This window comes from Pteropus medius, unplaced genomic scaffold, assembly GCF_902729225.1.
Source record: "Pteropus medius unplaced genomic scaffold, Ma_sr-lr_union100, whole genome shotgun sequence".
NCBI lineage: Eukaryota > Metazoa > Chordata > Mammalia > Chiroptera > Pteropodidae > Pteropus > Pteropus medius.
The window spans coordinates 1,108,248-1,135,181 of NW_024351648.1; the positions used below are offsets into that span (position 1 = coordinate 1,108,248).

At 42.4% G+C, this 26,934-nt stretch overlaps 1 protein-coding gene across 7 annotated transcripts in view; it reads left to right on the plus strand.

The window, feature by feature from the left end:
* MCTP2 (multiple C2 and transmembrane domain containing 2) overlaps positions 1-16,665 on the plus strand; it is a 161,682-nt gene extending 145,017 nt beyond the window's left edge. For all 7 annotated transcript variants that reach the window (XM_039844054.1, XM_039844055.1, XM_039844056.1 and 4 more), the window contains 4 exons: positions 5,413-5,522; positions 8,763-8,872; positions 12,906-13,003; positions 15,183-16,665. In XM_039844054.1, coding sequence (XP_039699988.1) covers positions 5,413-5,522; positions 8,763-8,872; positions 12,906-13,003; positions 15,183-15,251 — 387 coding nt within the window. In that variant the 3' untranslated portion in view covers positions 15,252-16,665. The remainder of the gene's footprint in view (positions 1-5,412; positions 5,523-8,762; positions 8,873-12,905; positions 13,004-15,182) is intronic.
* Positions 16,666-26,934: the final 10,269 nt, after the last annotated feature.

The following is a 26,934-nucleotide window of genomic DNA, read 5'->3' on the forward strand; positions in this document are numbered from 1 at the left end:
ACAATCCAATAGTGACAGTAGCTGTGCTTATGATTCCTTTTTGACTTCTTAAGAATATCCAAAACAGCAAGTTAGTTTGATTAGTGATTTTTTAAGCTCTTGATATTGAATGAGCAGTGGTATGTTAAGATGATAAGGTGTGGTATTTTTAAGAAGATAAAAAAAAAAAATCAAAGAATATCTCTGAAAGATTAACAGTAATTGAATACACACACATTTTTAGAGCCTATGCAATCTGTATATACAAGGCATATTGCAGAGGACCTGCTTATGAATAATTTTCAGGGGAATAAAGTACATGGCCATTCTGATTTAACTGCTTTTAATTTGATTAAATATGATTTTTTTTTTAGTGCCGAAGCGATTTAATTGCTAACATTTCTACCATATCATCTTAGCTTCAAGATTTTAATATTAAAATGGAGTCCAGCCAATTCTTAATTATCAGTTTATGCATGTTTGAATGAGAAGGGATTGGCTTCCTTATTTCCTGCAGGCTTTTCTCTGACACATCAACTAGATCAAGTTTTCCTTTTAAATATGAAACCTTCATTCTTAAAAATATTTTGGCTTCATTACCTTTAGAAGTAATCCAGAATTAATCCAGAAGTGATTTAGCAATCTTACCTTTCGAGGCATTATTTATCCTACTTACTGTCAGGCTCACTAATATTCCTAGTACTTGTGGATTTTCTTTGAGATTTCTACTTTGAAGATTATACTTGGTAAGGTACTCCCAAATATTGTGAAATATGATATAGTAGAGTGGAAATTGGATGGATTCTCTCTCTCTCTGTTAGCTAATGTGAACTGTCTAACAGAAGGCAGTCAGAGACTCTGATTGCATAGACTGTAACACATCTAGATGTTTAATTTCCTATTGCCTGAAATTTTTACATCATGTTAATGTATGCTACATTGGCTATTGTATCTTAATTACCCACAAGTCATTGTTTTTCGGAGGATTGTACCTGTTCCTCTTGTCTTTCTTAATGAAATTCCCTCTGTTTCAGTATGGTTTGCCTTAAGTCCTAATTATCCAATGAATTAACAGATAATTAATAAATAACTTACAAGATAATTGATAGAAAGGTAGGGGACACCGCTTTTTTTCCTGAAGGAGTAATAAATGACACAAAAGTAATAATTTAAAGCAAGATCATTTTGAGTAAGAGTTATGTAAGTAGTTACATTTATACAAATACTGATATTTATAGAATATTTACAATTTGCAGGCTGTTTTTATGTGCTTTAGCTCATTCAGCACTCAAAACAAACCATTAAATGAGATATTATTTTCCCCATCTACAAATGAACAAACCCAAATTAAGAGAATTTAACTTGATAGCATAGTAGCAAGACTCAAATCCAGCTCTTCTGACCTAAATTACATTTATTTTTTTTTATCATACCAGATTATTATGGAAGAAACACGTCATTAACTTATTGGTTCATTTTTCTGCATCATTATACATTTACAGAGTGTTTTCTCTGCATGAGAGAAAACACTGACAACTATAAACAAGGTGCTCAAAGTAAATACTCGGAGCGAAGTGTGATTGCTGCCTTTATCAGAGTTGGTACACGGCCGTGGGCAGTGCAGAGGAAGTGAGTGGGTGACTCGTGCGTGCTACAGGAAGTGGTGTTTGAGCCTCGTCTTAGCTTAATAAAAATTTCTGGTTGCATTGCTCGATCACATAAATATTTTTTCTCTCACCCTCCTCACTTCCCCACCTCAAAGATAATTAAATGACACAGGCAACTAGATCAGCAACTGCAGCTCGTTGTGTGCTTAACGACAGTCGTATAAACTTAGGGAAAACCATTAGCCCCATTGCCTTGTGGTGGCATGGCCTCTGTCGGTTGGCTCGGAGAAACTTTGAATGAAATCAGTCTTCCCAGACTGAGAGTCTAAATTCCAAACATATATTTTTTTCTAAATTATTCCCAGTTTTCAGTTGTAGTTTATCAACACCTTCCTCTTGATACTGATTTTCATTCCTTTTACTCTTTCCACCCTCCTCTTTGATACCAGATGAGGTATCAAAGATTCCTGTTGCAAGCCCAAACCATGTTGATAAATACCAGTCCCTGTGGAAGTGCTTTGCGTAATGAACGGAGACAGAGAGCAGTTTAAAACCGCTTAAAAAATGATACTGATTCAAAGTCCAAACGGTCTGTTTTACACTCACTTCCCAAAGCAAAAATACTACTTGAGAGAGAAGTAGTCTCCTGAAAGAGTAATGATTTTCCCCCTTCATTTTAATAGCATCCACCATGCATGGAGTTGACTCTGTGTGTGTGTGTGTGTGTGTACGCATCCCCATGCACACACAACACATCTCATGGGAAGATGCCCTGAAGACAGTTCCCAGTGCAGTAAGCAAGGATTCCCAGAGAACAATTTTTAATCTTGTACATCAGAAATACTGCTTTATATTCTTTGTTATGACAGATGTCGAGAGGTTTTTTTTTTCTCATGCTAAATGCCGCTCAATCTATTTCTGATCTTTACAATTTTTCAAGTTTTCAGATTGCAGGCTTTTAATATTCAGTAGGATGAAACAGACCAAACATACTCCTGCTTCAAGTCTAAAGTTATATTTTTTGCGTCTTTATTCTAGATAGCTGAAATTACTGGGAAGATTTTGAGATAGAAATTTTGCATTGATCCTTTTCGGGAATCCTGTGCATCCTGTGTTTTTTCAAGTTCGTAACAAAAAGTAAAATCCATTCTTTCTCAAATCTAGCATCTAAAAATATATGTTTAGCTACAATTGTATTATTTGTCTCATCATACCGGTGGCCATTACTATTTTTATTATTCATTTCCCTCTATAAATTGGAAGCCTCACGTGTTAAGAAAAAATGCAAGCACACGCGATAGCACTTCTGTCTTTCTGAATGAATCACTGTTACTCTTCCTTGGAAATCTGGTGGCAGCAGCAGATGTAATGTTGTGTTTGCTAAACTGTGTTACCGCCACATTCCCTGGTTCAATCTGAAATGTGTAAATAAAGTCAGCATGGTGCAGCCAGAACTGCCAGATGATCTCTCGTGTAACAAAGTCAACATGAGTGGACTTGTCTGGGAAGATCATTGCTTTTGAATCTCAAATTAACCCCAGTCTTCTTTAAACTAGACCAAAGGTTCTTCATCCTTTGATGTCTTTGCATTCTCGAAGGGAAGGGGCTGACGTGTGTGAAGCACCTAGCGTATGCCAAGTGCTTTACGTGGGTTGTGATACGATCTCCTTTCCACATAGCAAAATGGGAACTCAGAAAGGGTAAGGCACTTGCCAGGATCACCAAATTAGTAGATGACAAGACCTGTGTTGAACGCTGTTCTTCCTGACTCCATCGCCTGTTATTTACAAAACATGCAGGCCTGCGGAGTCGGTACATCATATGGTTTATTTCTTTTTCTTCTAATATCAAATTCATTAAAAAGGGAAAGAATATTGTGAGCATTGTTTATTATATTGGTGTACGAACTCATATTTTCTTTACAACCAGAACATCAGCATTTGGGTGTTTCACTGGGAAAAAAAAAAATGAGTTAACTGAAATAGGAAATTTTTATGAAGTTGAGCCACATGGAAATTTGAGGCATTTACCAAGCAATTGTTCTGACCTAAACTCTGTGCTGCTGAAAAGAGGAAGCCACTTTTGCCCTTAGGGTCAGATTCCCCCATGCTTTCAAATCCCCCCTTTTAAGCATGAATCCTGCCGTGGCTGACAGAGACGGCTTTTCACCATCATGCCCGTTAATAGGTGGTGGGTTGCTGAGTATGAATCGAGTCCTCTGGCTGCATATCTCATTTATAATGCCAACCGCTTAAAGAATTAGAGCTAGTAGGAGAGAAAGGGGAACAAGGAATTTAGACGTAGGGGGAAGAGGTAAACATGTCTCGTTCGTTGGCATCGCAAGAGGAAACAGTGAGCCTGGCTTTCCCTTCTGTGGAGAATGGTTGGGTAAAGGACTGCAGACCAGATGGTAAGAAGTTACTCAAACCGTCCCAGCACGCTGTACTGGACAGGGGGTCGCAACAGTCCGTCCTCACCTTTGCCCCTCTCTTTGGTCTGTTTCAGTCAAGTATCTTCCTAAATAAGGGCAGATACAGGAAGGGAAGTTTGTGCTTTTTGACATATTTCCCGTACTGGTGCCTTTACCGACAATCGCTGTGGGCGAGCTGGTGGGCTCCCTCTCACCCCATTCGTGGGTCCACTTCGATGGAACGGAGAATATAAGATGAGGGTGAAACTCACTCTTTTGCTGCACAGAAGGTTATCATAGAAACGGTCTCTTAAATTCAGACGCTTTTGCTCAATAATTTGGTACAGTTCTAACCCAAGTAAAATTCTAGATAGGAAAAACGTTTTGTTAGAGTTACTTGAGGTTTTAGGTTTCATGTATTAGACGTAGCGACTATGATGACCCAGCAAGGCAAGAGCAGAGAGGACACTAGCTAAAGCCCATTAATGACAGATTTCCTAAGGGAGCTAGAATGGTAGCAGAATATAAGAAATAGTGTAAAAATCCCACTGTTTATGAATCTTCTTTCCTCCATTTGAGTAATTTCTAAGTTATTTTTATAAGCATTTGCTACCTAACATGGTAAGACACATTTAAGATTTTCTATATTCAAAGTAAAGACAATATTCTTGGAAAGCTGAATTCCATTTCACATGAAGAATTAGAGACGGAAGAACATGGACTTATATTTGCATAAAATTTCATAAGGAAAAAATGATCAATTATTGGGCATCCTCCTTAGAAATCACCTGGGTAGGAAGCGGTCCTCTGCAATGTACTGTCTGGTGACACTGTCGCCTCTCTCCAGCTGCTTGCTCCAGTTTCAAGGTGGTTGCCAGAGGATGACCGAAACGTTCGTTAGGCCCGCTTCAGTGGGTTTAAAACACAATGAAAATGCAGCAGTATTTGGCTAAGAAGCCACATTACTAGGGAACATGTCATCCAACATGCACATTGTTACCTGCTAGAAACACTTCTGAAGTATCTGATAGGAGGTGGGGAAGACGAACTGGCAGAGAGCCTCTTGAAGACAGAGAGGGAATCAGGGTCAGCCAAACAGAAGGAATTTCAGGGTTCCCTGACATAAGCCTGAGCTCCCCAGGGAAGTGAAGCTCCTGGAAGCTCTTGGGAGTGCCACGCAGTACCTCATGACGCTGAGGTAGCATCTGAGGCTCGCACACCCTGAGTGGTGGCATCTGAATGAGTGGGCAGGGACGTTGTGGAATCAATAAATATTTAAGTTGTGAAAAATGTAACTGACCTCTTAGAGTCACTCTGTTGGTAATAACCGTGCTATTATACCACGGTATAGGAATTTCTATAGCAGGGCAATAAAAATAAAGGAACTGAGTTGAGTCTTGATTTTATGTCTCGTAGGAATCCGAGAAAAAAGGCTTAATTGAAAGAATCTATATGGTACAGGATATTGTTTCAACAGTTCAAAACGTCTTGGAGGAAATCGCTTCTTTTGGAGAAAGAATTAAAAAGTAAGTTCGACATTTGGGGTGTGGTGTTTGAATTAGAGTTATCATCCACAAGGACAGGTGGGGGTGGGAAGGGTGGGGCCAGAAAATACAGAAACCAAGACCGAAAGCATTGGCGTCAGGCAAACGCTGTTAACTTTGGTTGGTTTCTTCTTTGTGCTTGTCGATTTCACAGTTGGGCAGTGCCTCAGTCCTGGGGTGACCACATGGCCCAATTTACACCAGTCGCCCCAGTATAATTATTAATGTTGCCCCCTTGCACTCTCGAAAATATCCTGGATTGGGTGATAAACTAGATTAAAAATTAGATTGTTCTACTGACAAATAAAAAGAGAAGCAGATCTGCTCTAAAGGAGCCTTTTTCATCAGAACCACAGAGCACAGTAATGCCTTGAGTGGGCAAGGTCTGACCAGCCCGGAAAGAGCTGTGGGAGAGAGACAGACAGACGGAGGGCAATTCTGAAGAAGCAACAACTTATCAGCTTCTCTGAGAACTGGAAGAGATAGCTGGGCACGGAATTGATGAATGGGGGCTCCAGTAGGTGGGAGCCCGGTGCCCAGGCTCAAAGCCCAAGACTGTGCTACATCCAGGGAGAGGTAGGAGGTACAGTACGTCTGTGCCACAGGCGGTGGCAGCCGCAGTGCCTTAAGATGAGGCAGATCATACAGGGCCTTAGTGGGCGGAAAATGTCAATGCAAAGAAAAGCTGAGGGGTGCGCTGGCAGCAGCGGATAAGAGGCTGTGGAGCAGGGGCCAGACTGAGGGAGTAAGGGCCGTGCCGTTTGGTCAAGCTGTCCCTGTGCTTGGCCGCCTCCCACAGACAAATGTGGCTGCTGTGCAGTGATAATGGTCAAGGAAACGTGGCTGATGAGAGGAGAGGGCAGAGGGATTTAAACAGGCCCCCACTCCACAGGGCTTTTGAGGGCCAGCTGTGCCCAGCACAGCTGCGGTGGCCATGTCTGAGACGTATTTTCAGCCATGAACAGGGCACTGTTCTGCCCAGCTGCAACACAGGAAGGCTCAGCTCCTATTAATTCTTTGGCCATTCATTAGTACAGTGACCTTAAAGTTCCTGCTGGACATTCAAGCGGGGCATCATGTGTAACTCTGTTGGAATTCCATTGTAATGCAGAGCTTAAGGACCAGGAAAACTTTTACCCAACTGTTGGCAACTAGCAAATGAATAGACTTACATACAACTGGGGGAGCAAGGCCTCCCAATTACTGCCGGGGCAGGGGGACCCCCACCGTATTACATTTGCATGGAATAAACTGTTCTTTTTTTCTACCCGCTCAAATGCTATACAGATTTCAAAGGTACATATACATCAGGCTAAAACATTAATCGACAACTAGCGTTTCTGTTGTCTGAGGCAGCAGGCAGCACGGAGCAGAAGGGTGATTCATATGATCTGTCCTGTCACTGTGGAGCTGTGGCTCCAACACTGTGACCTTGAATGGGTAGGGAACCCTCCATGGGGGAGATGCCGAAACTGAGGCAGACCGACGACGGAAAAGCCATCCCTGCCAGTGTTCCCGCATAGGCCTTCGATGGCACATCCACAGGAAGTCGTACTTCTCTGGCTAGGAAGTGATGTTAAGAAATACTAAGCACTGGAGCTGAGAGAGCAGGTGACATGCAGTTTCAGTCACGGCGAGGACCTGGGAAGGATAGATGGACGTATCGTGTGTTTAATCTAAGAGGGACGAGTTGAAAGGGACCAAGAATGCAGACGGAAAACCTAAGGAGAGGGCCAGAGGCCTGGAGCGAGGAGAGGGCTCACAAGTTAGTGTGAACACCAAGCCCACGTGAAGGAAAGCACCACTGTGCGTTGCAGAAGGACAGTCCACAGCATCATAAATCCAGTTGTTTCTGTTTTCGGGTAGAGGGGTCGGAGGACTTCGTTTGCCCCAGCCTGGGGAGTGAGGAAGATAACGACTCCGCGGACACACAGTGGTCACCTAGGGGGACAGCCAGTTTGGGGGCGGGGACCAGAGGAGGACCACCCTCCACCTCACCAGACTGGGTCACAACCATTTTTGTTTCGTGTTCTAAAATTTTGAAAATGATATTCTTAGAACACGATAGTGAACCTGAATAGTTGCATGAATGAAAGGAATTCATCGATTTTTTTTTTTTTTTCATCGATCGGAATGTTTGGCTCATTTGTCTCATTACTGCCCAAATCAGGGATTCCCTTCTTAGAATTAAGGGAGTTCCCAAGTCAGGAAAATGGGAAAAATCTACGAAAACAGGTAACAAATTGTTTGCTTTCAGGATGGAAAGCATTGGACCGCACGACGCTCTGTGGTAAGAGGGCCTGGTGAGCCTGTGAGTGTTAGAGGAGTTAGCGTCCAGGCCGGGGGCTCCCAGGCAGCGTCGCACAGGACGGTGCTGGCAAGCACCCTTTTCTCTCTCAGGCTCTTACACAGAGGGCCTTCAACACGCCACCCTTAAGGACGGGTCAGTAGACAAGTACGTGCGCGAGGGTGAAGACCAGGAAGAAGGAAGAGTCTAGGCACTCACAGGGCCCTTCCGAGGTCTTGGGTTTACAGATCATGCTCTGGGATTGCGCAAGATTTCCACAGTGTGTTGTTCAGTTGCACATCCCAGGCTCTATCTCGATCTCCATTTCCACACAAGTCAAACCAGGCGTTCGATACAACTAAAGGAGCCCGGGCCCCGTGAGAATGCGCGGCGGCATCGCCTGCATTACCTGTGGCTTGGTTTGTAGTCACATGCTCCCCGACCCATTTCAGGGCACTGTTCATCTTCTGCGGGAAACGAGTCTGGAAATCCGAAATATGTTACTAGAAAACACCAAAGCACTAAAGCACTGTGATAATAGCCTTCCTTTCCTAAATATTTACTGGCATCTGCATGTTAGTCGAAAGAGAAGTATTGACTCCGAAGTGACCTAAAGTAACCCCTAGTTTTGAAAATCTTTGTACATAAGCCATCATGACAATATTGCAATGTTGAATCACTTTTGAGAGCCAAAGCCTTCTCTTGGGAACTGTCAGTTCCAAGAAGTTCAGTGGCAGTTGGTCTGGTGACCTCCTGAAGAAGGTTTTTCCAGCACCCAAGCCTTTTTGGCCAACTTTCATCTCCAGGTTTTTAAAGAAACTTTTCCAGTGGGTTGTTTTCATTTGTATAACTAAGAAATAAGCGTGGCAAAATGAACGTATATAGGTAGCTGTTCCGGCCTCCGAGGGCCTGACATTGGTGTGGTTTGTCTGCAGCACGTTTAACTGGACGGTCCCGTTCCTTTCCTTCCTGGCCTGTTTGATCCTGGCGGTGGCTACCATCACGCTGTATTTCATTCCACTTCGGTACATCATTTTAATCTGGGGTAAGTTTGGCACAGTCATTTTGCTAGCAATCAATTCCAGGTAAGAACCAATTACTCATTTTTAAAGGGTGACTATAAACTTTAAATATGCTCCTGTTGGCAATTAAACAGGAAATTAAGGAAAGCGCACGGGGAACCAAAACTTGCAGGACTTCCCTGAAAAGGCCCATGGCATGAACGATCCGCACGGCTATTTGTAGGGCTCTTGCACAACTGCGATTGAATAAAAATGGGATCGTACGTGTGATTTCCCTTTGGCTTTCATAGTCATAAGTTCTCTTGGATAATGTATTGCGTGGCCCAGTAATTTTGAAGAAATACTGTCATTCAGGCAGTGAGCAAACACCTGTATCTTGCTCTTTATATTTTATAAAAGTAGCCAGGTTGCGCCTGACCTTTCATCTCTCCTGGAGGAAAAACTAACCCAACCCAATACTGAAATGCAGAAGCAGTCAGGGGAAAGGAAGGGGCACTCGGTGGTTACGTAACCAGGGCTACAAAGGAAAGGAAGCGACCCTTTACCCAGGGAAATGGCGCGCCCGTGTAAAGTCAGGGAAATGGCGTGCCTGTGTAAAGTTTGGCTACTTTAAAAAGGTAAGAACAAAAACAGCGAACTTGAAATAAACTTCATGACTCGATTTACTATGCCAGCTGGCAACTGGACAGAACACACGCAGCTTTGTGCTTTGCGAACGTTTGCATCTGTTGCTGGGTGGGCTCTGGGCTGATCTAAGGAGAGCCCGCTGCAGTAAAGTAGTTGTTGGAGAAGCCGTCGGCACTTCTTCTCCTTCTTCACAGGGGTTCGTGTCGGGCCGGATTTTATTACTTGGCTCCGGTGATGACTGCTGAGTCCTCGACCATCATCACCGTTAGGGATCTTGGGAAGGTGTCCCGAGAGGTTACGCATAGGAGACACCGTGATGACGTGCATGCATCTTTTTTTTCCTAGTTTTATTTGATTAGTTTCAGGTATACAGTACATTGGTTAGCCGCTATGGAAAACAGTCTGGAGGTTTCTCAAAAAATTAAAAATGGATGCATTTGTCTTTAAGCAAAAGCCGAGAGTGTGAAAATGCAGGGTAAAAGCTATCACCTTTCTAAAACCATTAAGTGTAGATCTTTTCATAGAGAACCCATGAAGGTAGAATCCTGATGTTAAAAAAAAAAAGCCAGACCTAGATTTTCAGAAATGGGAAAAGTCATAGGAATGTAGAATAACTTCTGAAATCTCAGAAGTAGAGCGATCTCAGGAGAGCACAATCCGTTGGTTCTCTGTTTTGTTCAGGAGAAGAAACCATGACTTAGTCAACTTCGCATGTCTTGACAGCACGGTATCTCTCGCATGGAAGGTGCTGAGTGTTTGATGCGTGAGCAAGCAAGGACGGCTCCCTTCCCTCACCCCGCCAGTGTGCTGCAGTCGGGGCTACGTGCCAGTCCCTCGTATAAATATCTGAAGAACCGTGCTAGGATTCTGTTTCAAGTGGTTATTCTGCATTGGCCGTGTGTATAAAGCAGCCATTCAGTTTTTCCTCTCTGACTTTCTCCAAGTGATTTCCGTATTTTTTTGTTTGTTTGTTTTTTGACTGACGGGCTCATTCTACTCCACCAATATACTCTATCTGTGATCTGAGACCATTCAATAATCCCTTGGTATTTGGATCCCACTTACTTTTTGGGGGGCGAAAAATAAATAAAATCCACAGCAGATATGCCCTCTGTCTATGTGAATCGTTTGGGTTAAAAATCTGAACGTACGCTGCTGGATGAGGCCACAGCTTCCGAGTTCGTACGTGTGATCACGTGCCTAATGATTAGCACAGCTTCCGAGTTTGTGCTTGTGATCACGTGCCTAGTGATCAGCACAAAGTCTCTCTGTCGCTGCCTCTGTTGTCTTCTTGGCTTATTGACATCTACGGGGAGGACGGTGCCTCCTCTACAGTTGTGGAATCTCAGATTACAGAATCCTCTTGCCTATGCAGGCCAGTGCGATTCTCCTATCAACCTAGGGCAGGTCTTTATTATTCAGATGTTACTATGAGAAATCTGAGGCACAGGACTGGTAGGCGATTTGTCTGAGGCCACACAGCTAATACATGGTGAAGCCAGAACTGGGGCCCAGCATTATTCCTGCCCCATAGCCCTTGTCCTTTACCCCACTGCCCCTTAAAGGTGACCAGGCAGTGCACGATGTCCTGTTGACACTTGATCTCACACAGTTACTGACATTTGAGCTTGTGACGCCTGAGGAAAAAAATAAGATAAGCTTTTGAAGCATGCAATCTGAGTGCCTTATAATTTTTATTCTAAGTTTTTCAAACATAGACAGTCTCAGTGCATTGTGGACTACTTCTGCCCTCATTGGTGCATTTGAGCTACTGTGCAGGTTTATAATCTTCTCAGTAGCTGAGAATGCAGTGTTTTGATCGGGTGTGATATTATCCCTGCCTTGCTGTTCATTGTAGAGACTCCAGATGCGCACACTATATATAATTAACAATAGAAGCTATATCTTTCCTCAATATGTCTTTGTCTCCCTTTATCATTTTGCCTTGCCTGTTTTCTTTTGCCAAAAAGCCCATGCTACAATTAATGTCTTTAGAATAACACAGTGAGAGTTCAGTTTAAAGGAAGGCTGGGAGAAATTTTAGCTGAAACATGAAGCTTGCTTTGGGGGCAGAGGGAAGAAAGACAGCACAGCTTTGACTTGAGAGAACAGGATCACTTGCAAGAAGTCTTCCCAGACCGACTACCAAGCTGCCATTTACTTGTGGACAATGGCTGGCTGCCGTTTGCGAAGCTGATGCAAAGTTGACTTCCTTTAAAGAAACGACTGGAGGTTGGCATTGTGTCAGGCACAATGCCATGCAGGAAGTCCCATCTTTAGATGAAAGCAAAATAACAGTTAATGAAATAAGAAAAACCTCAAACCTTGCACGGGTTGGGGACAATCGAACAGTTAAATGTTACCTTGGCTTCAGAGTAGGAGCCAGTCAGGGTTAACACCTCAGGTGGGGCTGCATTCCGCATCACCTGGATTGACAAGGCCTTCAGATATGATCCTTGGTAAACAAGCACTCTGTGGCAAAACTTCAGAAGGCTGCTTAGTCTTTCAGCTTCTAAAACTCAGCACGAAAAGGGCTGACATTTGGTGAACAGACCCCAGTTCATGAGCTTGCATACAGGCAAGGAGCAGAGTAAGGGACAAAGGGTGGTTAGAGGAGGTCCCCTCTGATGAGGAAACCATGGGCAGAGCTTGTCCTGAACGTCCCCAAGCTCCCAAGGCGCAGCCATCGAAGACATCGGAAACGCTGGACTCCTTTCTCGTCATCGTTGTCCTCGGCCGAAATTAGCCCGGACGCCATTGCCTAGACAAACCCACGCACCAGTGTTGTGGTCCATAAATTAAGTTAGCAACCATAGTAAGATAATTTTCCAATAATAACTTTTCACAGTTTCCTGCAGCCTCAAAGTACAGTCGACATGTCAAGTTCTGTTCTGCAGTGAGCCAAGAGAAACCTGTGAAAACGAGTCGGAGCGGGGGAGATAGATTTCTGCAGCTTCTCTTTAACAGCAGAAAAACAGCTCCCGCCCCACACCCCCCACCGCCACATCTGGTCCAGAGCCCCCAAGCAGAGACTTGTTTGGGCTAACGAAGGCCTCTTCCCACTTGGGACATCTGTGTCCCTAGCAGAGGAGGCTGTTAATCAGTGTGGCCCAAAAACCCAATGAGCTCCACAGCTTGCGTGTGTGTTTCTGCCACCCCGCTGCTGGGACTGTAATGGGGTTTTCACAGCTGAAGAAGGCAGAGCCCCTCTCCGACATTCCCCCTCCTCCCTGCAAGAACAGGCATTTGTCGTGATTCCACATGACAGCAGCGTGGGCATGGCTTGAGGTCCAGTAATTGTTTTCACACTAATTTTTACTTGTGAACGCTGCTCCCCCACCCCCCAGTTAGGTGAATTTTTAAACAGATGATAGATGATAGATAGACACACAGACAGATAAAAAGATCTCCCATGTTTCTATTTTTCAGGCATAAATAAATTTACTAAGAAGCTTCGAAACCCCTACGCCATCGACAATAATGAACTCCTAGACTTCCTCTCCAGGGTTCCGTCTGATGTTCAGAAGGTATGTAATGAGCGGTCACCACCAACAGGGGCCCCAGCACGGAAGTCTGGCCAGCCCCAGAGCCCGAGGATCACAAGGCTGTGCCTGTGATTAACCGAGATAAAGAATCAGGAAATCCTTAAAGAGGACTGGCTTGCAGGGAGGCGGCAAGAAAACCTTTGTCCCATGCATGAGATGATTGGGGAAAATTATCCCGAAAAAGAGCTCCTTAAGAATGACCCGGAACTCATGCTGCGCGGCTGTAATGCGGTGGCGTTTGTCCCTTTTCTGATTGCCTGCCTCCCCCAAAGAGGATACGATGGGCTCGGTGAGCGGGAGGTGGTGCGATCCAAAGCTGAGGGAGGCCCGCTTATTTTTCTTCTCTTCCGGATGGCAGGCATTTTATGGGAAGGAAGGGACAAAAGGATTAATCTTTTTATTCTTGTTTGCCCCGATTATCTCCTCAGCCTTCCTTCTATCTCTCTCCCTCTGAAGACTTAGGGATGCTTAGGGCAAAGCCCCCACTTACTTTAATACACAGAGAGGCCGAGACGGCGTGAAATGATTTGAGATCAGTCAGAAGTATTATTCATAGGTAATGGTCGCTTAGTCCAGTGGCGTCCAGTTTCTGTGGCTGTGGAGAGATTAACCATGGCAACAATGCCAGAAAATCCCATACGGTGGCTCGATCTGAGCCCCGTACGTCGGGATGCTGTGAGCCCAGAGGAAGGGGGGGTCGGGCAGCAGTATCGGTCGAGAACGCAGTGGCTGGGAGACCGTAGCGCGAAATATCGTGCCGGTCAAAGACGCAGTCTCTTATTATTTGAGAGGGTCCCAAATCAAATAGCGATTTTCATCTCTGAGCCACTGTGACATAATTGGTTCCCCAGAAGCCCTGGGTGGATGACGGGGACATCGGGCTGAAGGGCCCGCGAGTTTCCTTCCCCTTTATCCCGAGTTCTAGAGATTGAAATAGACCCCGTGATGCTATCTTCCGTTCACCTTCACTTTACGACAGAGTTACCTGTTCAAGTGCATTCTGTAGATACGATTTACGCCTTGATATCCGCACTACGTGATTAGAAAGTAGTCACCTGGCCCTTGCTAGTTTCGCATTGAAGATTGACAGGTATCTCGTCCCCTGCTCCCCTACGGGGCCTTCACAAAACACGATTAAGGAAAGTGTGCCTTTTTTATTTTATTTTTTTTTACCTCTATGCTTTCTACCAAGTGCAGCTCACCTTATGTGACGGGCCTGACGTCGTTGGGGAGTTTGGCATAAATGCTCAAAGTGCTGAGTACATGTGGTCTGCTCCACAGTCTTTTAGTACAGCCATCCCACCATCAGCCCATCAAAGCTCACACACCAGAGCGATAGGATTGCAACGTACCATCACTTGAGTGGCAGTGTGAGTTTCTGTCTGCATCCTTGAAGAATGTAAATTGCCATCAAGCCCCTTCGCCTCAAGGACTGTCTGCGCACGGTCCAGGCACCAGCCTGCAGAGCCGCCCTCCAGCTGGAGCTGGGTGCGTAAGGAGGCACACAACGACAGAGCACTGGAGGGGGCTCGTGCCACAATCCAGGAAGACCCTCCGCGTGTCGCCAAGAGCACTTTCCAATAACACAGTAGACACTGTGCCACGGGGGACTCCCCAGTTCTCACATTTATCACAGATGTTTTAGCCATTGCTTTAGAAATGAAATTCATTTTAGAGAGAAATCTATGTAAGTCTGGGGCCAGTATCAATTTCAGCATTATTTCCCTCTCTGGCAAAATAAATGTATATAATTTGCAGAGATTTTTCTCCCCAACATTTTAGATACTTTTAAATGGATAATTCTGAGTAAGTTGCTGTATCATATACTAGGATAAACATTCCCAAGAGGACGCATTATGCTTACTTATGGTGGGAACAGGCACACACAGAATTAAAACCCTCTAGCTGTGTGGAGAGCAGGTAGAACCCCATGCATCTCATTAGAAAAATCTGCTTTTAATATTTTGGTTTCGAGAAATGATGCATGACTTCTCAAATCCTTCCTGTAATTAATCCCTCCATGTTCCTGTGTTTAGAAAATGATTCATTACCTTTGAACCTTCCTCCCTTTGCCTCGGTGTGTCCTTAGGGAGCCATCAACACACACTGTGGCGAGCTAGGGTTACCTTACTGCCTGCGTCACGTCTGCTTGTTTTCACAGGTGCAGTATGCGGAGCTGAGACCCTGCAGCAGCCAGAGCCCCCTTCGGAAGAAGCGCAGTGGTCTCTAGGACGCGGCCTGGGACACCAGCGCCCGGTTCTGTGTTTGGGTGATTAGACCAATACCATCACTCTTTCAGTGGTACCCGTGGTGTTATTCTGAAATGCGTGTTGTGTGGCGCCCTGTCTGTATCCCCACCCCCTTCTTCAAGTGCACAGAGGTACACACACACACACACACACACACACACACACACACGTGGGCACATCCACATGCACGTGTGTCTTCCTTGCACAGCGGGTCAGCCCAGCAAAAAGAGACAGTCCAGAGACTGAAAGACGAACATCCCTTCTCGTACAGGAGATAAAGCAGGGCTGCCGTGGGTCCGAGCATCCTCGAGAACAGCCAGGAGGCCACTTGGATTCGAGAGTGACTTTGAACTCGGTTTTACACCTCTGGCAGCTTCTCATTAGGATTCGCTGATTTTCGCTCCCCAGCCCTACACTCCTTTCAGATGACTGTTCCTGTCAGTCAGCTTTTTTTCCCCTCTAAGTTAACCAGTCTTTGATAGCCACCATATACTCCAATAATCTATATTACAAACAGACTTTGAAATAATTACCAGGATTGATTAGCCCAAGTCTTTGGGAATCGTCCAGTCATGGTTACTGAAGACCTGTGTGTAAAATTTCAGTAAATGAATCGGTGCTGGACGCCAGCCTCCATCACGGTCCGGTGCTGGCAGCGGCTGCCCCAGGAAGGGCCAAAGGGAGCACTCACCCGAAAAGTGAAGGTTTCACGGAAGTATTTGGTTGCCTTAAAACACCATTTTTTCCTATTTTACTTTTTGCCAATTTCCAAAATAAAATGTGAATGTTATGGCTTCAGGAGGAAGGGAGAAGGAATGAATGAATGAATTCTGAGAGTATTTAGAAAGGTAAAGACTGAGGAGCAAGGGACTAAAAACTGTGGCTGCTTACCTGATTGTCATAATCACTTCCTTTGCCTGCGTTTTTGAGCAGAAAGTAAAAATGCTTTAGCAGTCCAAATTGATCTTTTGTTCCTCTTACCGGCATATGAAGTTTACCCACAATAAAAATATAACTCAGAGCCCCATTCCTAGAAAAGTGTCACCTTCAAGTCTTTTCAGAGTATCTGATTCCTACAAACCCCACCGTTTCACAGTAACACACCCCCAAGCAGAAATCCCAACTTTGCACATATATATGATATATGCAAATTTCTTTCTGTTCAAATGACATGTAAGTTGTAAAGACTGTATTTTGTTGACACGTACTTTGTATGTGCAGTTATATATGTGTGTATGTATATAATATATGTTATGTATTATAAAGAAAAGCTGAGGTAAAGAGACCTGATTTAATAGCGAAGCTTTTTTTTTTTTTTCTCCTCCCTCTTTGGGTTGTAATTTAATAATCTTCAAACAAAATGTTTATGAAAAATGCCAAAGATTCTAAACCTTATCATCCCGTGTCTGTTTTTCTTCATATTATATCTTCCCGGGTTGCTTTCTGGCTGAGCCAGATTTCTGCATGATTTGATTTACTTCAAGTTAATGAAGCTGGCTAGAAAAGAGTCTTGCAGAAATTATAAAAGCTCCAGTAAATCTCTTAGTTGTCCATACAATAGATACCCGAGAACCTCTTTTGTTAAACCAGTTACTCAATCTTCTGTGTAAACAATGCCTCATTGTCTCTCTCCCAACTATCATCTAGTTTATCATAGTCTGTCATTTTGTAACGACCCAAGTCAGACATTCTTAAACAGACATGTGAGATCTGATCAGTCATTTGAATGAAAACTTTCAGCAGCAAAATAACCCCTTATTTATTTAAAAGTGGAACCAATACTTTATTGTTGTTCTCTTTCTATAGAATCTCGAAATGAAATAATTTGCCGGACAGGAAGGCATCGTTAGCTAGACTCATTTTCTCTGTAGCCCAACTGAAGTTCTGTGTGTTAAGTTGAGGCCACAAACAGCCTCCGGGATGCAATGATGGGACCAGATCAACCTTGAATAAGCTGCATGTGGAAAACAATTCATTGCTAACGTAGACACTGGATGTCAAAAACGAATGTTAGTTGTGAAATGCGAAGACTTTTATAGGTAATCAGACACTCGTATGAAAGAGTCCGGAATGCTTTAGGTAAAATGTATGGATTATGGGTTCACAGCGTGATAATTAAAGATAATTTAGGAAGACCGAAGTTTGGCGAAACTCTCCTGGTTCTCTTCTCAAACCTCACATGGCCGTCGGCAGCCCTGCCTGGGTGACTTGCAGGCGCCTGCGCCGTGGCAGGTCAGGAGCTCACCCTGCTCCCTCCCTCCATGTCTCCGGGGCGCCCCACCCCACCGTCTCCTTCCAGCCCCCTCATTTTCCTCATCAGCACTGGCATCTTCCGGGCCGGGAGGCCCTGGGCGTCCCCTTTTGGGTTCCTCATGCCTTTTTCCCCCACAACTCCCAGTCCATGAAATGTGGTGGGTCCAGTGTCGACAAGTGATCTCGTCCATTTCCAGTCGCCACCGCCCTAGCTGTTGAGGCCTCTGTACCCTCTCACAAATCATGGCCATGGTGCCAGTCACATTATGCCAGGCTACTCCTCGTTTAGACTATTCTTTTCACTTAGAATACTTTCTTCCATTTCTGCATATGCTACTCTCCTTCAAAACTTTCAGAAGTCTCCTTTTCATTCCCACATCCTATACATCTTTCCAGCCTCTGCCGTTTTCTGCCATCGCTCATAGTTACCAGAGGCCTTGACCCCCGCTGTCCTCCACTGGATGGCCCATCTTATCTGGCATCTAATAGACACTCTGTCAACACGTGTTTAAGTGACCGAGTCACAGATGACTTTTCTTTCTCTACCCTGTCATGTGTGACTCTCAGCACAGAAGGCTGAGCTGAGTAGATTAGTGTGGTCTATCCTAGGAAATGATTTCTTCCATGAAATGCAAAGCTTATATTGTGTGATATTATTTATAAGCTCTGGTAATAATATCTGTGAGCTGTAGAACGATTTTTGATTCTTTTTCTTGTCATTTATCATTGATAGTCTAGCTGAACAAAACCGGCTACATTGCCTTGATAGAGCCAGACGTTAAGCAGATGCTTTCGAGCAGTGGTATAACATTCTCGAGTTTGAAAAAGAGCATCCTGGCTGCAGCGGGCAGGCTCGCAACTATGAATGCTCGGAGAAGAGCCAGTTGTAGAACTGCTGCTCAGTTGACGGTGGCCTGGACTTTCAAATAGTGGCACTCAAAGAGAAAAAAAAAATGTACATAAGTGAAATCGGGAGATGGTTATGGGATAAAGCGAGCAGGACGTAACGGGTACTTGGCTGGGGTAGAGGACAGAGGAGGGTCACGGGTGACGGCCAGTCTTCTCATCCCCAGGTCTAGGAAGATGCTGTTGCCTTTTGCTGAGGGTGAGAATTATAGGAGCCACCATGGGAGGAACTGCATGATCACAGTTTTAGATGGTGTTGACCTTGTAGTGCCTGAGAAGCTCCTAAACGGGGATGTCAAAGAGGTAAATGAATGCATGGATATGTAGCAAAGAGAATACACGCACCGTGCTTGAGAGATCTACATTTAAGGGCCAACATTCATAGAAATCGATGGAAGCTATGTGTTTCAAGAGTTTGAACTCAGCACTCAAAGTCAGATGAGTAAAGATGAGTCAGCTAGGAGTGTAAATAGAAGTAGAGTTAGCGAGGAGAAAAAGTTCCACTAGAAGGAGAGGAGACAGAGAGGGCAGAAGCTCGGAAGAGAGGGGGCCTACGGGATAAAATTAATAAGGAAAAAATTAGTCGTGTCATGAACTCAGTGTACACCTATTAGCTACAAGAAAATCCTTCATGGGCGTGAGATGAAGTTAACCATATTTATTATTTAAAACCATGCACTGTCGAAACCAACCTCTCCTTTATGTGGTATTCATCTAACTTTTATGGCAGCGGAATGGTTGAAAAATTGAAATAGAATATCCTCTGAAAATATTATGAGTAGTCAATTGATGATTGAATGAAAATTGAAGGGTCACTTCTAAAGAATGGCTTTAAACTCGTTACCTGTTTATGTAGGTTTCTTTTTTATAAAGCCTGCCATTTTGTTCTGGCATTTTAATGTAATGATTTACATGGGGAAAGTAGATTGTCAAGCATATCAGAATAGTTAACATTTTATAACACCAAATGCCAGGTACTTTCTAAGTGCAGTAGATGTAATAGCTCCTTTAATAATAAAATATACAAAATTTCTCTAAATACTATAAGAAAAAAAAAGCCCCACCAACTCTGAAATAGCAAAAAAAGATTAACAGTTTCTACACATTTTATGAGGCCAGCATAATCCTCATTCCAAAACCCAAACAAGGTGGTACGAGAATGGAAAGTTACTTTACAAAATTCTTTATTAATGTCGATATAAAATTATGAGAGCTATATAAACCTCTACACTGAAAAAAATAATGAGAGGAAGAAGACAAATAAAGGGATTCATGGATTAGAAGATTCACTATATTAAGATGTCAATAGATTGAATGTAAACCCAATAAAAATTATAAGTCTTTTTGCAGAAATGAATCAGCTGATTCTAAAATATATATGGAGACACAGCAAGAGTTCAAGACAAGCCAAAGCCATCTTGCAGATTATTAACACTAGCAGATACGGAGATGTGTTATAAAGCTATTGTAACTAAGACAACGTGGTGTTGGGCAAGAAGTAGCAAAGACTAGGAGCGGACTCATACACATTCGGTAACTTGTGGCCTAATTTATGTCAAAGGTAACGTAGTTGCAGTGCATAAGGAAAAGACGTTTTTGGAAAATGATGCTGGGTCATTTTAGTATCCATGAGAATAAAATGAATCTTGACCTATTCCCTCTACCATTCAAAGAAATCAATTCCATATAAATTCGCAGATCCAAAAGTGGAAGTTGAAATAAAGATTTCAAAAAGAGACATAGGAAAATGTTTTCACATCTCTGCGATAAGCAAAGATTTCTTACACTAGAGTCAAGATGCTAATCTTAAAGGAAAAATATTGATAAATTGGAGATCATTAAAATTAATTTTTTTCCTCAAAAAACTATGATTAAGGGTGTGAAATTATAAGCCACAAAGTTGGAGAAGATATGCAATCTCTATACATAATCTGAGAAAAGATTTTTATCCAGAATACACATAGAATTTCTACAAAGAAAAGGCAGATAACCCAGTAGAAAATAGGCTAAAGATTTGAACAGGCAGTTTACAAAAGAGCCTATCCAAAAGGTACTGAACATCATTAGTTATCAGCCAAATGCAAATTGAACCCACAAAATGATCCAAGTGCATATAGCCAGAATAGTTAAGATGAGAAAGTCATTATCAAGTGTTGTTAAAGATATGGAAAAACAATTCTCACATACTGCTGGTGGTGCAAACGTAAACTGGTACGACTGCTTTGCAAAAACTGTCTGGCAGCATCTGTTAAAGCCAACCATATGCATGCCTTTTGAGCTCCCTCCCCCGCCACCTCCCTCCCTGTTTCAGTCTGAGGTATACATTCAACGGATATGTATATAAGTTCAGTAAAAGACATGCCCAAGAATATTCATAGCGGCACTATTCATGTTATTCTAAACTTCCCAGTGTGTGTCCATCAATACCTGAGTTGATTGGAAAGATGTGACTCTAAGAGGAACACTATACATAGAAATGAAATGAAGAGCTAATATGACATGCAAAAACATGGATAAATTTCACAAACCGTGTTAAGCAAAAGAAACAAAACAGAAGCATGTAATTTCAGTGTATGCTTTCATTTACGTGAAGTTCAAAAGCGAGCAAAATACAGTCTGTGGTGTCAGAAGTCAGGAGGCTGGGAGTGTAATGACTGAGTATGTTTGGGGGTTTTGGTCCAGACTCTGGTTAACGTGAACTTGTTCACTTTGTGAAATGCATTGAGCTGTAAACTTATGCCTTGTGTACTTTTCTGCATGTTTACTAAAAGAAAAGAAAAACTAGGAGGCATAATAATTTTATGCCTAATTTAGAATTAAACTGAGGCCAATCACTGTTACGTATTTTAAACTTGAAAAGAGAGAACCAATTCAAATAAACATTTGAAACTGTGTAAGATTGGGAGTCATTGTGAACAATAAATCCCAAACAGATGATTTCCACATAGTCTTATTGCATTTGAAATTCAACTTTATTTTTAGCACAAATCAGTCTTCAGTTTTTAAAGACGTTTATTATCAGAAGTACTGAAAATGACTTCCCCTAACTGATCACCTACTAAAGCATTAAAAAGCTTATACACTGTATTAACAGGCAACTTAACTTAAAATGGGAAGACAGGTGACTTAGAAGAGGGAGAAGGAAGAAGTGGCCTATGGGAAACCAGACGACTTTTAGGAAAAATAGATGGGTCCTTAGGACAGAGATGCAATAGTTTTGTGGCAACATCTCTTCAGGTGCAGCGTCTTCTCATTGTTTCCAGTGATAAGCGTCGATCTTCCAGGCTGGGAAGGGCATGTAAAACAACTGAGTTCTTTTGGGAGGCTCTGCTTTTATTCAGATAAAGGTATTCAGGAAAAAAAAATAATTTTTTTTCTTTTCTCTGTTGACTCTTAAATGCCTTCAGTTTGAAATAATATCATGCCACAGTGGCAAATTCTGGACTCCTTCAATATGTACGCATACATATATGGCACATATAGTCATAAGTTTTTATGAAATTACATCGCTCTCCAAAAATTGATTCACAGGTTTCAATTAAGAACCCAAGAACCTGCGTTTTCAGGGAAATATTCAAAGATTACCTCTTGCTGCATTTGAAAGCTCAGGATGAAGAATGAGTGTTTTTGGAGCCCAATGTGAATAGCCTGCTAAATGCCAGAATTCAACTCATTTATTATTTAATCCAGCTTTTCTCTGGGAAATGTTTTATCAGGCCAGTCTTTGTAGCTGAGACATCCTGAGATTTCAGTTTGTTTTCCATCCCTTTAATTCATTGTCACATACAAGCTTCCCTTCTGCATGTGTTTTCGTCAGATCAAAACAAGTGGTTGGAAAAGTAAAAACGCATGAACTCATTTGTTTCACTGCTTAATAGATAGCTGGCATAACGGATTTGGTATGCAGCTACCAACCTGTGACCTGGCAGCGGTAATTATGATCTGCATAGTGGTCCACGCTTGTCATGAATGTGTTTTTATTTTTGTATTTTTACCCCTAAAGGGCCTGCCCGAGCTGAAGTGGTCCAGCAAAGAACGGTTAACAGGGACGAGCGGCACGTTGCTCGCACAGTTAAGGGAGACAGCAGATTGATTTTTTTCTAATTGCGGCCTGACTCGCCTGCATCGTGTATGTACTGCATGTTGAGCTGAGCTCAGGGAGAAATGGGAGGTGGCTTGACGAGAATCTGGTAGAACAACTGGGAGACAGTCTCTGACTTTGAGAAAAGGTCAGACAGCAGTGATGAGGGGCAGGGTCTCCAGTCGTGCAGAGTCATAATTCTGGGCAGAGCTGAGCTTGCTAGGGACAAGGCACAGGCATGTATCTCAAACTCTGAAAGTTTTACACTTGCTGTGTTTATTGTCACCCTCAGGTGGAGGAACGTTTGCTCCAGGAAATTTAGAAGTGCTACCTAACATATGACACTGATTAGAGAAAAAGCCCCTTATCATATAAGAATAATATTTCTTCCCTTTCCTTTTATCTGTATGATAGATATTTCATTTAAAAAATTACCCGACATGTTTGTGATGTATAGTCTCTCTTCCAAATCATTAATAAAGGTGCTAAAACAAGATGGCACGTCACCTTGATTTCTTCCGCCCACTGGCCGGCCGCCTCTCTTTAACTAGATCTAGTAGTGTTTACCATTATTACTGCCTTAAAAAATATAAGTCGTTTTCAACCTACTAATTTGTTTTTTTTTTCCCCCAGCAAATTAAACTTAAAATCGGAGCTTTGCGAGATCCCACTGAATCTTCTACTGCTTATTTTAAATAACAAACGGATCTCGTGATTATTTCTTGATAATCACCTTCCACTCACTATTCTCAAGTTAAAGCTTCATAATTTGTAGTAGTATATTTGCTTATAAGACAACGAGCCTAGTTACAATTATACCAGTAGCTACCATTTATTGATAGTCAATGATATTCAAGGTACTTTGAAATCATAGTATTAGTCAGTTACCAAAAAAAAAATATTTTGCATCATTAACGGGTCTGTCTGGGCTTAAGGTTTTGATTTGTGCTCCAATTCTTGATTTTACATGAACCACTTCAAAAGAGTCGGGGAGCCAGGGGGTAGGGGCGAATACTATGGGGTCTGAGCAATTTTAGAACTATTGACTTGTGAATGCTGAGATTTCCTCCTGAAATACTAGAACCCCAAGTCCTTTTCCTTGCTGCTTGGTCAAACTGTCCATTTCTATTGAGTATTTACATTGGCTGTTCCTGTGAAAGATTTCCAAACAAACACTGTCTCATTTATTTAATAATTAATGCCCCCTTTTCTCCTAATGTTAGTTTTTAGCCTGGATTTTGATTATGGTTCACATGCAGGATAATGCATGTGAATGCAATTCACATGTGGCCCTAAAACTTCCCATTAAGTTTTAAACATAGGAGTTTCTCACTTCTCTCCCAATGTCCTGATAATCTATAAAATTGCTACCTTATTCCGTTTCTCCCACCTTCTGTCCTTTACAGCTGCCCTTCTCTAGTTCAAAAGCAAGAAAAATTTTGCATGTCCCAATACAGGCCGTTTTTTTTAAAGGAAAAAAAACTCAGAGGACTGGTTGACCCCCCGTTTGGACTATGCCCACACGAAGACCAGTTTCCCCTTCTCCATCTGCCATTCATTAGCATTTGATTGTTGCTGGCTTGGAGCTGGGTGAGCTCAGTGATCTGGAGCCAGAAACGGGGGGTTCAAGTCCAAGATTTGGCACTATGGTGCTCATTTCCTGGGTGCCTTTGGGCAACGCACTTACCTTTCTGGAACCTCAGTTCCTTCACTTCTAGAATGGAAATACTAGAACCCCAATTATGGAGGTTTCGCAACCATTTTTTTTCCATTTTCTGACTTGTCTTCTCACTTTTTCCGATGTGTCAATGCCATCTTTTAATGAAGTTTTTACATTTAAAGAAGTATAATTTATTCCTTTTTAAATTATCTGTGCTTTTTACGTCTTGCCTAAGAAGTTTTTGTCCACCTCAATGTTCTCCTGTGTTCACACCTAAAAGTTTTACTGTAGCTCCCCCCACCATCTGCGGTTTGGCTTTCTCCGGTTTCAGTTACCCACGGCCAGCTGAGGTCTGAAAGTATTAAATGGAAAATTGCAGAAATAAGCACTGAGATAAACAATTTATAAGTTTTAAAATGCACAATTCTGAGTAGTGTGATAAAATCTCACTTGAGAATTCTCGTCTGAGAAACTGTGTGTGATGAACTCACACACGTCGAAACGACGCGTAGGGAAATCTCGCGGGACAGAATCTCACCTGCTGGAATCTTCCATGATGAAATCTCGCCCGTCAAAATGATGGGTGACGAAATCTCGCGAGATGAAATCTCAGGTGCCGAAATCTCACCTGTTGAAAGAATGCGTGGCGAAATCTCGCGGGACAAGATCTCGCCGTCAAAATGATGCGGGACGAACTCTCGCGTGACGTGCTCCACGAGAGACGTGACGCGTTCCTTTTTGAGGCCTTGTCCACCCTGTCGTTGCTCCCAGCCTGTAAGTTGAGTTGACTGAGAGGCTGCCGTGAGTTAATTCAGAAGCCGGCTGGGTGTTTGCCAGGTGGACTGTTGTGGTGTCAGCGCTTGTGTTCAGGGGACCCCTCTTTTATTTCATAATGGCCTCAAAGCGCAAGAGCCGTGGTGCTGGCTACTCAGGTGTGCCGGGGAGAAGCCGCAAAGTGCCCGTGGGGCCAGAAGGTCAACAGAGGCCTAAGACCGCGGCATTCGCTGACCTCGGGGGCGTCGTATGGTTTCACAGCATCACAAGAACGTGGCAAAGGTACAGTACAATAAGATACTTGGCGCACAGTCACGTGACCTTTATTACAGTATATTATAATTATTTTATTATTGGTTATTATTGTTAATCTCTTGATAGTCCGAATTTTTAAGTGGAACTTTATCATAGGTGAGTACGTATGGGAAAAATGAACGGTGTACATAGGGTTCCGACTATCTGCGGTTTCCGGTGTCCACTGGGGGTCTTGGAACGTATCTCCTGAGGGTGAGTGGATGGTGCCACTACATGGTGTCACATTCACGTTTAGGCCTAAAGTCAATCCCGAATTGAATTTGATGTACTGTATGAAGTAGTTTTTTTTTTCAAGTGGCTATCCAGGTGACATGTTGTTATTTATTTTTACCTAAAATTATTTTCCCCGAAGTTTTAGGATTGCTTTATAATGTATATACTATTTTAATACTCATATACATATATCATTTATAAATAAATAAAACTGCAAATATTGGGAATCGTTCAAAATACTTTAGCTGCTCAGTATTCAGTTTTTCAAAAATGTAAAGGTCTTGTAACTTATTCCCTACACATTAAATTATGTAAAAGCAGGAAGTTTGAGTACATATTATAATGAGAGAAAATAAGCATTCTGGAAAACAAAGACTCATTTCCATCTTTTTTATAATAGTTGTTATTATGTGAGGGAAGACAATGAAAACGAGAAATTTTAAACAACTGTTTTTATATTGTGGATTCTGATGCTATAGGTATTCACATTTCGTAGGCAACAATATACAAACTACTGAAGTTTTCATATCACACTAGCTGAATTGGAAAAACAACTATTTAGAAAGAGAAACATTGATGGATATTTGCTAAACACTACACACCAGACTCCCCCTCCCCTTCCTTCACCATTGGTTAAAAGTATAATAAAGTACAGTGAGAATGTCTGAAAGTATGAAGCCTCCTACATGCATTAAAAACTGAAAGTCAGATAATCAGAACTATTCAGTGAGATTTAATTTTGATGAAGTTAAATTTTTAGGCCCAAAACAATAGGATACATTTAAGAGGATCCTATATTATTGGTTTTTATTGCCAGTATTTCCAGGAGCGCATTTTTATCTTTGATTCTTAGGAAATTCTGTCATCCATATTTACTTTCAAAGAAGAATTTCTTGTATGGGTTACACTCATACGTTCACATGTGTGTGCACATGCACACATTCCCACATAAAAACATTCCTTATTTATTCAGAATATCACTAAAAGCAATAGTATGTGAAAAATACATCCTATTTATAAAGGGAAAATTTCCTTATTAAAGGACAGAGGAAAAAAATGCTTTTATATAATAGAGACAAGTTAGGAGGCTTGCCTCAGTTAGCTGAACAAAAGCCAGGATCCAAATGTAGCATGGGTTGATATAAAGAACATCAAACTAGGGATCAGAAAATCCAGGTTCTTGACCTGAATCTGCCCTTTTATAAACTTTAATTTAAATATTAGTAGTAATACTCGAAAGAGTTGTTACGAGAGTCATAGGCATTTATTTATCTCAAGGGTATTCCCCATCATTAAAATTCCACTGAGGAGCCTTACAACCAACTAATTGTCAGCTCCAGAGGTAAAGGATGAAAGGCGGATAATCCTACTCTAAATTTGACAGAGAAGAAAATACTTTTATGTAGTAGGGACAGCCTCAGTTAGCTGAACAAAAGCCAGGATCCAAAACACTTATTCTTCA